Below are 12,825 nucleotides of genomic sequence, written 5' to 3'. Positions count from 1 at the left end.
TTTTTTTTTTTAACTTTTATTTTAGGTCCAGGGGTACATGTGGAGGTTTGTTACATAGGTAAATTGCACGTTACAAGAGTCTGGTGTACAGATTATTTTGTCACCCATGTAATAAGCATAGTAACTGACAGCAGTTTTTCCATCCTCATCTCCTCCCACCCTTCACCCTCAAGTAGGCCCCAGTGTGTGGCCTACTTGAAGGCTCCCTTCTTTGTGATTGTATGTACTCAATGTTTAGCTCCCACTATAAGTGAGAACATGCGGTATTTGATTTTTCTGTTCCTGCACTAATTCACTTAGGATAATGGTTTCCAGCTCCACTCATGTTGCTGCAAAGGATGTGATCTTGTTCTTCATTATGGCTGCATACTAATCCATGGTATGTATGTGGTATGTATGTGCCACATTTTCCTTATCCGGTCTACTGTTGATGGGTATCTGATCCACATACAGTAATACATGTGTATTTCTGATCTGTAGCTTTTATCTGCCAGGGTTTATCAAAAAACTACAACATAAATGTTTTATTAACAAAGCAGCTTTTCTTTCTTCTTGTATTAGAAGTTAAATAATTATGTGTTTGCTTTAACTAGATTTGGGGTATTATTCCGGTATTAACACAGAATGAGACTTCTCAAAATCTGAAACAAAGTTTCACAACTTGAAATCTTGAAATTAGAATAACTTTGCTATTATGAAATATGAATTAATTTGGTTCATCTGAGACCATCAATCTGATTATTCCACCAGCCTGATAAAGATCGTAGTGTTATTAAGCTGCAAAGTCATACTTGTTCTTTACTGTGATTTAAGATTGCACTATTCACTTTTGCCCCCTATAGGCTGAATAAGATTTCAAAACATACACTGGTTGTATGGAGGATATCTACCACCTTAAAAAACATTTAATAATTACTCAATAAATGTTTGTTGATTAGTTATTCAAATTGTGATAAAATGAACGTTTTCTCTTAAAATTAATTCCATTTCACAAAACAGTAATTAAGAAGAAGAGACATTGAGGTTAAAGAATCCCTTTATCATACCTGAATTCGTTCCTTTTGCACTCCTGAAGGAGCAATGTAGATTTCATCGCTGGCAACACAAAACATACAAATTGGTATTTATTTATTTCCTGCTTTTGCACAAAGAAAAGTATATCTTCACAGTCCAATCATGCATGTTCTTTATAAATCAAGCAACAGAGCCAGTTGCTTGATTTAATCATAGATTTTGGCTGCATAGAAAGAAAGTCAAACTATATCAATGCCTTTGTAGTGCTGGTGGCATAGTAGAATTATTAGTTGTTGCTTCTGTCTTCCACGTTTTCATATATATTTATTCTTTTTATAGTGCAAAGTTGGTGGTAACCAGGTTTTTATCCACTTAGGGGAATAAAAATCTGAAAACGTAGTCTTCAGTGTCTTTAAACATGAAAAAGCAGAGTTTAACCTATGTGAAATATAGTTATTCTAAAATCCAATCTGGAAAATATGCTCAATAGAAGTATATTTCTGTCATGCAAAGAATCAGGTTTGATTTATTGTTCGAAATGCTCTTATTAAACCATGAAGTTCAGAGACCTCTGCTGGATGGTTTCTTAAATTACTGTATTAACACTGGGCTACTTTTTGGATAGAATCACATGCTTCCCATTTGAAAAGCCATACATATCTTGGAAAAAATTTAGTAAAAAGTTAAAACAACTACAAAGAGTTCAAAATACAAGAATGGCTACATGTGAAGATTTCTTTGTTACAAGATGTTGGACTAAGGAAGATGCTATAGCCTACCATTTACCACAAGGTGCTCTCAAATTTGATTTGGAAATTAATTTCAAATCTTGTCTAAAGTCTCTCCACCCTCAACAACTAAACAAATGTCCCTTGGCTCACGTATCAGATTTTTTCTCTTCTCGTTGGATATCTTTGATAAATTACCAGTTTCAGTTGCCGCCAGAGAATATTAATGAGCTGCCACATATATGTAAACCAAGAAAATGCCAGTACCTGCATGCTCTAGTTTCTGCCAGTAAGGCACAGACATAGGGACATTGAACACATATCAAACATTTCATAGTGCAAATGAGGATGATGGCCTATATATCAAGCTGCTGAAGTTCAGGTTACTAATAAACCTGTAGGCTTGGAATTGATAAAAATGTAGGGTGAAACAGAAGTTTCTTTAAGGTTCTATTGATGAAGTCTGGAAAACAAATGTCTGATAATGTGAGTGGAAATCCAATGCACTGTGAGCTGCGTGCCAGCATTCGCTTTCATGAAGTGGTTATTGTTTCCAAGTTCTGCGACATAAGGATAACATAAAGGGACATTCCTCTGGAACCAGTGAGAATGGGTTGGGATCATACTATTAACAAGGGCTCTTTGTGAATACCAGTGATCCAAATCTTGTGTCCTTGTGTAACATGGAAGAAGCTCTAGACTCATGTATGGTACGTGGTCCACTCACCTGCATAGATAAGTGGACTTGTGAGTCTTCTTATGTGGGTAGAAATTTATGCAGTCCTGAGAATAGATTCAAATAAAGTACAAAATGGTCTGCTGGTAAGTAAAACTAATCTAGAAAGTAGGGTATTCTGTTTATTCAGTGACTTGGTATGCTGAGTCCTGTAAATGTCTTTGTAAAACTGAAATTAATTTAAACTTTGATGAACTTTGGGTAATTAAAACATTAGCCAAATATGTTTTAGAAAAACACATTTATACCTACAAAGAACGAGATATCTGGATAAAAATATAAAAATGACAGTGTTTCTCAGAATAGAAACACGCCATATACTAAAGTGAAATATCTACTTGGTGCTTTAAGCCACACACAGAAAGCATTCTGAATTTCAAGTTACTAAATTTTGGAATATACTTCTCTGTACTCCTGCATTTTCACTGTGGTAAGCAAGGGCCAATCCCCAAGAGGTCAAAATACATCTATGTTCAGTTGCTTCTATTTTTATTTGCTTTCTGGTCATTTAAAAAATAATTTAAATCTTACAGTGCTTCAATTATTTTGTCTACAATATGACTTTATTAATTGTAGTCCTAATCACACGCAACAGGATCAGTCTCTCCGACACCTGTCAATATTACTCTGTGAAAATAGGAAATTATAAATTTGAAAGATAGGGATCTAACCTAAACCCAGTGGCTATTGAGTATCCTGGAATTGCCTTGATTACTATTATTTTTTAGGTCCTTTATTTCCTTCTTGTGATTTAATTTTTGGTACCACACACTTGTGGCATAAGCTGGAATGGCCAAGTCAAACCTTGGAATCAGTAAATCATTTTATGTTCCCAAAGAGCTTATTGTCTATATTATTCTGGAATCATAATTTATTGGGTTTGCACTTTATTTCAAATTTATTTGCCCTAAGCATCAAAGAGCCAAACTTTCACTAACAACATGAGAATAGTATTGCTGATAATGCTAGTGACTTATTAAGTCATTTAAATAGTAGGGGGAAAAAACAACATTTTACTACAAAATATTCATTTTACTACGTGAAGCACAAATTTAATAAGATTCCAAATACAGTGCGATATGACTGTGGCTCTTTCCATCCATGATCTCCACACCCATTAAGAACTAAGTATAAAGTATTTCACATATATGATGAAAATTTGCTATAAACTGATTGTAGTGCTATAAAAACCCATTTAATTTTAAAAGATGTGCCAATGAGTGGTTTATGGTGGCCACATACAATGGTAGTGCATGGATTAGTAAAATTCTACTACAAAGAACATAGTTCTTCATGTCTTTTTGATAAGAAAAGTTTCATCTTGAGTCCTGCATTCACCTATTTCTAACTTGGCCGGTTTTTTTAAAAGAGCCAGTTGGAAATGGTTATTTTAGCTCATTTGATAGAAAGCTTTATTTTATACATACACAAACTATTTCTGAACATGTAGATAAAAAGCAGTTAACTAAAGGCAGCATTTAGAATATGATTTATTATAAATAATACAGTTGAGAAACTGTATTACTGGGACTCAACTTCTTTTTTTTTTTTTTTGGGGGGGACGGAGTCTCGCTCTGTCGCCCAGGGTTGGAGTGCAGTGGCCGGATCTCAGCTCACTGCAAGCTCCACCTCCCGGGTTTACGCCATTCTTCTGCCTCAGCCTCCTGAGTAGCTGGGACTACAGGCGCCCGCCACCTCGCCCGGCTAGTTTTTTTTGCATTTTTAGTAGAGTCAGGGTTTCACTGTGTTAGCCAGGATGGTCTCGATCTCCTGACCTCGTGATCCGCCCGTCTTGGCCTCCCAAAGTGCTGGGATTACAGGCTTGAGCCACCGCGCCCGGCGGGACTCAACTTCTAAATGGATACATGAAACAAGAATAAATGTTGTTATCGTGGAGTTTGCTGTGAATAGGCCATCTTGAAAGTTTTGGCAAAATAATGTGAAAGCTCGAGCAATGCTGTATTTACACATCAGCAGCTAGGCTGATGGTAAGAGAGGAGGCACAGATGGATTTATTGATCTACCATGTGGAACATAATCTTACTAGACTGAGAGTACACTTATATCCCTAACTGTGCCAGAATGAAAATTTCATGAGTTAACTCAGTAATTTAAAGCAGATAAAATTATAATGGCACCATCCTGTGGTATGCCATAGACTCCCTTTTGTTCAAAATGACTTATATCCCTAAGTGTGCTAGTTGCTAACAGAGGCACCTCTTGTCATTTCCCAACGTTCAATGAAAATTTCATGAGTTAACTCAGTAATTTAAAGCAGATAAAATTATAATGGCATCATCTTGTGGTATACCATAGACTCCCTTTTGTTCAAAATGTTCTGATTATATTTAACATTCCATTCGTTAATATGCAATGCAGCCTCCTTGGGGGCATGCCTATATATACTTATCAGCACATAAATATTTTAATAATCCAATTTTGTTAAAGAAAGTGAATTAGAATGAAGTAATAAATCAACATCACTCAATTTAACACACAGCCTCCAGACAACAATATTCCTAACACATTTCAGGAGGAAAAAAAGATTAATCCTATGCTGGAAATCCTTGAATGAGATTCTATAATCTTAATTTCATTGATAGCAAGTTACTTCTTACTAACACTTACGAATACTTACTTTATTTCTTTATCTTCTTGAATAAATGACACTAAAGAAATACAATGAGCAATTGAATACTATTTATCCTTCCTGCTTCAATTTAAGTCCAGTACATCTTATTTTGTCCTCTGAGGAATACAGATTAGCAGGTATTATATTCATTAATGATACAGATGCTTAGAAAGCATACTCCCTTTCTTTTGATTCAATAAAAAAATTATTAGGATTTTTAATGATTAGTCATCTGTATTTAAGTGACTTTAAAATATGTATCTGGGAGTCCGAGGCAGGTGGGTTGCTTGAGCCTAGGAGTTCAAGACCAGCCCATGCAACACAGTGAGACCCAGTCTCTACAAAAAAAAAAAAAGAAAAGAAAAAATTAGCCAGGTGTGACATGCCTGTAGTCCCCGCTACCCAGGAGGATGAGGTGGGAGCATTGTTTAAGCCTGGGAAGTCAAGGCTGCAGTGAGCCATGATTGCACCACTCCAGTCCAGCCTGAGTGACAGGGCGAGACTCTGTTTCAAAAAACAAAGTACCTGAACTTTTGAAACAAATCCTATCTACCTAGAGAGGATCCGCTGGAATTTCAGGTGTATGAACATACTTGGTAGCATGTTATTTAACTCTGGTACTCAAAAACTGAGGACTAAATTATTGTGATCTGAAATTGTGGTTCTTCAATATTTAGGTATTTGATATATCTGCAGCTTTTGTACATTGCTTCCATTCAGTTATACAAACGTCCACTTGTCCATTTAGAAACTAAAGACCTTCAGTATCACATAAAACTGACCATCAGTTGTTCTTTGGATATAACACATTAGACTCGCTGTGGTCTACTCAAATGGAGAGTTCCTAGTAATAAAGGCTGCCAGAAACTTACCCATGCTTCAAGCTAATTCCTCCTCCAGTCCCAGTGACCCAGCCCAAATGGTAAAACTGTTTGCAAAGTTCTGGGATCAGGTATCTTGGATGCTCCTTGTCCTTAAAAAGAAGGCAATGATTTTTAAAACAGACATCATTTTATCAAGTAACTATTCCAGCTGGTGTTTCTAATAAGAAGCTAATTTAAGAAAGTTTAAGAAAACATACTACAGAAAGAGTACAGTGAGGGAAAAAACTATTACAGACATATTTTGTTTTTAATGTTTAGAAAGTGGATCTACTACATTATTTGGCAACCTGGGATTATTCAGTATAGGGCCATATAGTCCAACACTAAGGAAAAGGCTGCAAAAACAAGGTGCGGACATGCCCAGTATACATTACAAAGCATCAACTAAAATGGCTGAAAGAAAACAGAATCTCATGCTGAAGGAACAGTCTGTCCAGAACATTTATTTACACAAAGCACCTTATTTAACTAAGGCTTGAGGATACATATATATGAGATATTATGATAGTTACATGTTCAACACATACTCTGTGTGTTGGTTCAATTGTATTTTTATTCCAAAAAAGTCCTTTTTCCCATAATGATTTTAGTTTCTCTTATTGCAAAAGCAATATATACTCATTATAGAAAATATAGTGAAGCAAATTACAAAAAACACCAAGAAACAATCTCAGTTAATACTTGCTTAACCCATTTTACAAAGATATGTGTTTATGAGTGTGTGTATGTGTATGTATACAGACAGATAAATACCAAGCCTTATTTTTGTAAGTCCAATGATTACCTCTCTAGAAAAAAAAATCCATACCATTTTCTCCTGCTTTTTTGTGGTTTAAATTAATGAAAACAAACAAAATAAATAAAGAAGAAATACAATGAATTCCATTTTGGGCAGTCTGATATGCAATCCTTATCTTGAAAATAAGTACAAATGCTGAATAAATTATTTTTAAAAATATTTCAAAACAAGTTGTTGAGCTGGCAAGAAAGTAAGGTTTCACAGGGGCCATAAAAAACGAGAATGAGACTCTCACACTAGTTAGAACAGCGATCATTAAAAAGTCAGGAAACGATAGATGCTAGAAAGGATGTGGAGAAATAGGAATGCTTTTACACTGTTGGTGGGAGTGTAAGTTAGCTCAACCATTGTGGAAGACAGTGTGGCGACTCCTCAAGGATCTAGAACCAGAAATACCATTTGACCCAGCAATACCATTACTGGGATTCTACTATAGACACACACGTTATGTTTACTGCAGCACTATTCACAGTAGCAAAGACTTGGAATCAACCCAAATGCCCATCAATGTTAAACTAGATAAAGAAAATGTGGTACATATACACAATGGAATACTATGCAGCCATAAAAAAGGATGAGTTCACGTCCTTTGTAGGGACATGGATGAAGGTGGAAACCATCATTCTCAGCAAACTAACACAGGAACAGAAAACCAAACACCACATGTTATCACTCATAAGTGGGAGTTGAACAATGAGAACACACGGACACAAGGAAAGGAACATCACACACTGGGGCCAGTTAGGAGGCGGGGGGCTGAGGAGGGATAGCATTAGGAGAAATACCTAATGTAGATGATGGGTTGAGGGGTACAGCAAACCATGGCACGGGTATACCTATGTAACAAACCTGCACGTTCTGCACATGGATCCCAGAACTTAAAAGTATAACAAGGCAACAACAACAAATGAGAATGAGACTACCTGGGAGAGAAGTGAGCTCCAAAGCCAGAATGTTCCTGAAGGTATTGCAAAACTCTGGTGACCTGGAGCTTCAATTCTGATAGCCATGTAAGCCACTAGAAGCACGAGATAAAACCCAGGCACTGATCAATTCGAGGAAACCTAATGAAAAATCCCCACATAAACTGGAGACCCCAATGAGGTCCACCTTCAAGGTAACAGTGAACAAAACAAGATTCACTGTGGAGAAAATCACAACAAGGAAGCATGCCTTTACAGGTCCTGTCACTGGGTAAAGGGGGAAAAACATCTCTGAGTTCAAAAAGGGATCATTATTTAACAGGCTGAATTCTCAGCTACTTAACTGAATACTTGAAATTGTGGTGTTTTTCCCTAGATTCAGTGCTAATGTTCTACTTACTCATTTTAAGTACTACAAATGATGACTGATGGAGTAACCTTCAAAATATAAAATCAGTAACATGAGAACCTAGAAATTGCTAAAAGTTCTGATTCAACTTAGACTTGAAGTTAGCTGACTTAAAAGTCAAATCTACATTACTGGATTTATTGCTTACATGACTTTGGGTGTCAGTTTACTTATCCCTACAATGAAAATGCTGTGAGGATTAAAATGAGCTACAATGGACATAACGCAATCAGCACAATATCTGACACTGTCAATGTCAGTTTCCTTCTCATTTTAAAGAGCTGAAAATTCTTGAATTAAAATAGCAGATTATAGGAATTATTAAGAAATTACTTTAGACAGAGAGGGTAAGGTTGGTAAGGTTTTGTTTTCTTTTAATAATGCAGCTTGGTAAGGTTTTTTTTGTTTCTTTTAATAATATAGCAGCTTAAAGGGCCAGGTTGGCAAGCTTTGATATGCAAATGCCAGCCATTAGAAACTGGGTCCATCCAATATGGTGATTCCTACCCTCTTCTTGTCACCGTGTGTGCCAAGCACCATAGTCACCCCAGATATCTTCACGTGTGCAGAACATCATGGAGGCCTGTATTTGAATATTAAAAGGCTAGTTTTCGCGTGGGCTACATGAATGACATATCTGGTCAAACCAATCCCCTGGGCCGTATGAAAATCAGACACTACCTCCTCCAGCCTCCTAATACAACCCAGAGTTTTCTGCTGCATGTGGGGTTTTCTCTCTCTGCTTGGAGCCACCCTCCGTCTCTGTACAGGGGAGCTTCTTTCTTACCTATTAAACTCTCCATTTCTAAAACCACCCCACGTGCGTCCGTGTCATTTATCTAAATTGGTGCGAGAAAAAGGGCCCTGGTGTTCCCTCAGTCATCGGAGCCGTATCATTTTGGTGCATTGGCCGGGAATCTGAGGTACAACATTTATCGGAGTGGTGAGTATAGGAGCAAACCTAAAACCTGTTCTATCATTCTGAGGGGCTCTTGGCCTCTATTTTAAAATCAAATCAAATCACAGATGGCACATATACACCATGGAATACTATGCAGCCATAAAAAAGGATGAGTTTGTGTCCTTTGTAGGGACATGGATGCAGCTGGAAACCATCATTCTTAGCAAACTATCACAAGAACAGAAAACCAAACACCGCATGTTCTCACAAATAGGTGGGAACTAAACAATGAGATCACTTGGACCCGGGAAGGGGAACATCACACATCGGGGCCTATCATGGGGAAGGGGGAGGGGGGAGGGATTGCATTGGGAGTTATACCTGATATAAATGATGAATTGATGGGTGCTGACGAGTTGATGGGTGCAGCACACCAACATTGGCACATGTATACATATGTAACAAACCTGCACGTTATGTACATGTACCCTAGAACTTAAAGTATAATAAATAAATAAATCAATCAAATCAAATCAATCAACAGACATCCTTCAGCTAGATAAAAATACGCTTATCATGACTGCCATTCTAAAGCCTCAGATGTTAAGCTTCCAGGTGAGAACATGGAGAATCCCCCAATACCCACGGGTCATTGGGAATGTTGGCCGTGTTTCGAATCAGTTTCCTTTCATGGGGAAATGTTACCATTGCGTGAGGCTGGGAAAAGTTCTGGGGCAACTGCAAATTTCTGGCCAGGGCACACCCTGGCGTTATTCAAAAGCCTATGGATTGGACCCAGCCTCCAACAGCCCATTTCGGGTTTTGGCAGAGAATCCCCAGCTATCCTGTCACAAAACTTTCCTTCTTTTTCTATCCACGGTCTCTTACTCTTTCTCTGTGTCGAATGTGCAGGAATTTAGTAACCAGGAGTTTAGCTCAGGAATGCTGTTGCAATCTTCTAGGAACAGAGGGTTCCTTTCCTCCCCCTCCTCCCCGCCCCCACCCAGACTGAGCGTCTCTCTCTCTCTCTCTGCCCTTGGTCTGGAGAGTGCAGGGCATTTCCAGGTCTCTCTACCGCTTCTCTGGCGAGCACATAGTATGTCTTTTTCTTTTTTTTTTTTTTTTGAGGCGGAGTCTCGCTCTGTCGCCCAGGCTGGAGTGCAGTGGTGATACCTCGGCTCACTGCAAGCTCCGCCTCCTGGGTTCACGCCATTCTCCTGCCTCAGCCTCGCGAGTAGCTGGGACTACAGGCGCTCGCCACTGCGCCTGGCTAATTGTTTGTATTTTTAGTGGAGACGGGGGTGTCACCGTGTTAGCCAGGATGGTCTCGATCTCCTAACCTCGTGATCCACCCGCCTCGGCCTCCCAAAGTGCTGGGATTACAGGCGCGAGCCACCCGGCCCAGCCGCCAGCACATAGTAGTTCTAAACCAACAGTGCCACCTAGTGGAAACAGAAATCCTCTTCATGAGGCACTTTTTTTTTTTTTTTTAAACGGTAACACTGCAGCTTCCTTTTTCACCACTAGAAATCGGGCTCTAAGCCTCTTCCGTGAACAGGAAAATTCTGCTTTCAACAGATAGGGGTTAAATGTCTTCTGTGTGGCCAAATTTTGGTCTCAATATTGTCCCATAAGCCGGAAAATGGTCATTTGGTTCCTACGTTCCTTAAAGGCACCGATTCTGTCTCCGATTAAGGTAGTACTTAACTAGTAAGGTGATTTTTAAGTCCAGAAGTTAACCGGAACCATTTTTCTAAGGGTAAATGCTTTAGCATTGGCCATAATAGCAGGATATAGAGTTCAATCTAGCACACCGCCTCCATTAAAGGGGCCTTGCCCCATTACCTAGTTTTTCTTGAGATCCATTTCTTTTAGGGAGTTACACAGGTCACATAAGTCTAGGAGGTCGAAGGGAAATAATAAGCAGAGGACTAGGGCTACTTGGGGAAGTGCAACTAGGCCCAAAAGTCTAGTTGCTCTGGTGCCATGGCTTGGAGGGTCATGCCTACAGTCATGGGCTGCACATTTAACAGGGAGGTGGGATCCAGGAACCAGGGAGGGAAAATAGTTGGGGGATGCCCCCACTGTTTTCTTCTCCACCCTGGGTCATATACAGAAAGGAAGGAGACTAAAAGGACGCTTTTATTCTCACTTCTCTTTCTAAATGGGTAACAGATTGTCTTCAGCATGCAGTCCCCTGGAGTGGATTTTAAAACACTGGGACTGCTTCGACCTTGAGACTTTGAAGAAAAAGTGCCTCATAGTCTATTGCACAAGGGCATGGCCTTCTTACCATCTCGAGGACAGACAAACCTGGCCTTCTTGGAGGAGCCTTGATTTTAATATCATCCAAAAGTTAGAGCTTTTCTGTAGACAGAAGGGCAAATGGACTGTGGTCCCCTATGTATAGACGTTCTTTGCCCTGTGAAACCCAGACCTGTACAAGTTCTGCACAACTGACCCAGTTCCTTTACCAGCCATGGCAGGCAAGCCCATAGGCCTTCCCCAGAGCTAAAGCAGGTTCTGAAGGAGCAATCTGAGACAGCTATTGAATGTCCCAACCCTTCCAGTCCCCTCCAATTGTACCATCAGCTCCTCCAGCTCCACCATCTCCAGTCTATCCTACTCTCCCCACTTCACTCTTACCTCTGCAGGAAATGCTTGATGGGAATGGTGCCATAAGGGTTCAAATTCCCTTTTCATTACAGGACCTTAAGCAAATAAAGGGAGACTTAGGCCAATTTTCTGACAACCCAGATACTTATATAGAAATTTTCCAAAATTTAACTCAGGTATTTGACCTCACATAGAGGGATGTTATGTTGCTGCTATGTTAGACGCTCATTGCAGCTGAGAAGCAGGCAGTTCTGCAGGCAGCAGAAAAATACGGAGATGAGTAACATGCCTCCAATAGCAGACCAAGGAGACAAAGAGGAGCTAGGGAAGGTGAGGAAGAAGTGGAAACTCCATTCCCACTAGGAAGGGAAGCAGTTCTGACAGACATCCCTGACTGGAACCCCAATAACTCAGGAGGTGAATGGAAAAGGAAGCACCTTCAATGTGTGTATTAGAGGGCCCATGGAAAACCAGGGCCAAACCTCTCAATTACTCTAAACTGTCTATGATAGACTAAAGACCAGATGAGAATCCCACAGTCTTTATGAAAGGCTGAGAGAGGCACTAATAAAACATACCTATTTATCCCCTGATTCAATCAAGGGACAGCTCATTCTCAAGGACAAGTTTATTACACAGGTAGCTCCCGATATTAAAAGGAAACTATAAAAGCAAGCTACAGGGCCAGGTAGTACCCTAGAAAACCTCCTGAGAAAGCCACTTTGGTCTTTTACAATAGGGATCAGGAGGAAGCCCAATAAAAGGAAAGGAAATACAAGAAGACAACAGAGGCTCCAGTAGCAGTGGTGCAAGCTTGCAAAGTCCAGGATCCCCAAGGTGCATCCACTAGCTGTTATTGATGTGGCAAGTCAGGGCATTTTAAGAAAGAACGTCCAGGTAGCAAGACAAAGCCACCTCGACCCTGTCCAGCCTGTGGCGGAGGCCACTGGAGACAGAACTGCCCCCAGAGACGGAGGTCACTGGCTTCAGAACCAGTCTCACAGATGGTCCAGCAGGACTGATGGGTCCCGGGGCCTGAATCCCTGGCTCCAGCAACTCAGACTGCCACTACAGCACAGGAACCTCTGGTGATTCTGGAAAAGGAAGAAGGAAGAAAAGGAAGAAAAGGAAGGAAGGAAGGAAGGAAGGAAGGAAGGAAGGAAGGAAGGAAGGAAGGAAGGAA

The 12,825-nt window shown here is 39.7% G+C and overlaps 1 protein-coding gene across 2 annotated transcripts in view; it reads right to left on the bottom strand.

Moving 5' to 3' along the window:
* Positions 1-12,825, bottom strand: part of APIP (APAF1 interacting protein) — a 34,558-nt gene that overhangs the window by 6,692 nt on the left and 15,041 nt on the right. The window contains exons 2-3 of one of the 2 annotated variants that reach the window (XM_023185498.1): positions 5,983-6,083; positions 1,047-1,095 (exon numbers count right to left, since the gene is read on the bottom strand). In XM_023185498.1, coding sequence (XP_023041266.1) covers positions 1,047-1,095; positions 5,983-6,083 — 150 coding nt within the window. Of the gene's footprint in view, positions 1-1,046; positions 1,238-5,982; positions 6,084-12,825 lie in introns of both variants that reach the window. The other variant, XM_023185499.1, reaches the window with a different exon arrangement.

This window comes from Piliocolobus tephrosceles, chromosome 13 (assembly GCF_002776525.5).
Source record: "Piliocolobus tephrosceles isolate RC106 chromosome 13, ASM277652v3, whole genome shotgun sequence".
In the NCBI taxonomy this organism is placed as follows: Eukaryota; Metazoa; Chordata; class Mammalia; order Primates; family Cercopithecidae; genus Piliocolobus; species Piliocolobus tephrosceles.
This window is presented reverse-complemented; position numbering and strand designations above follow the sequence as displayed.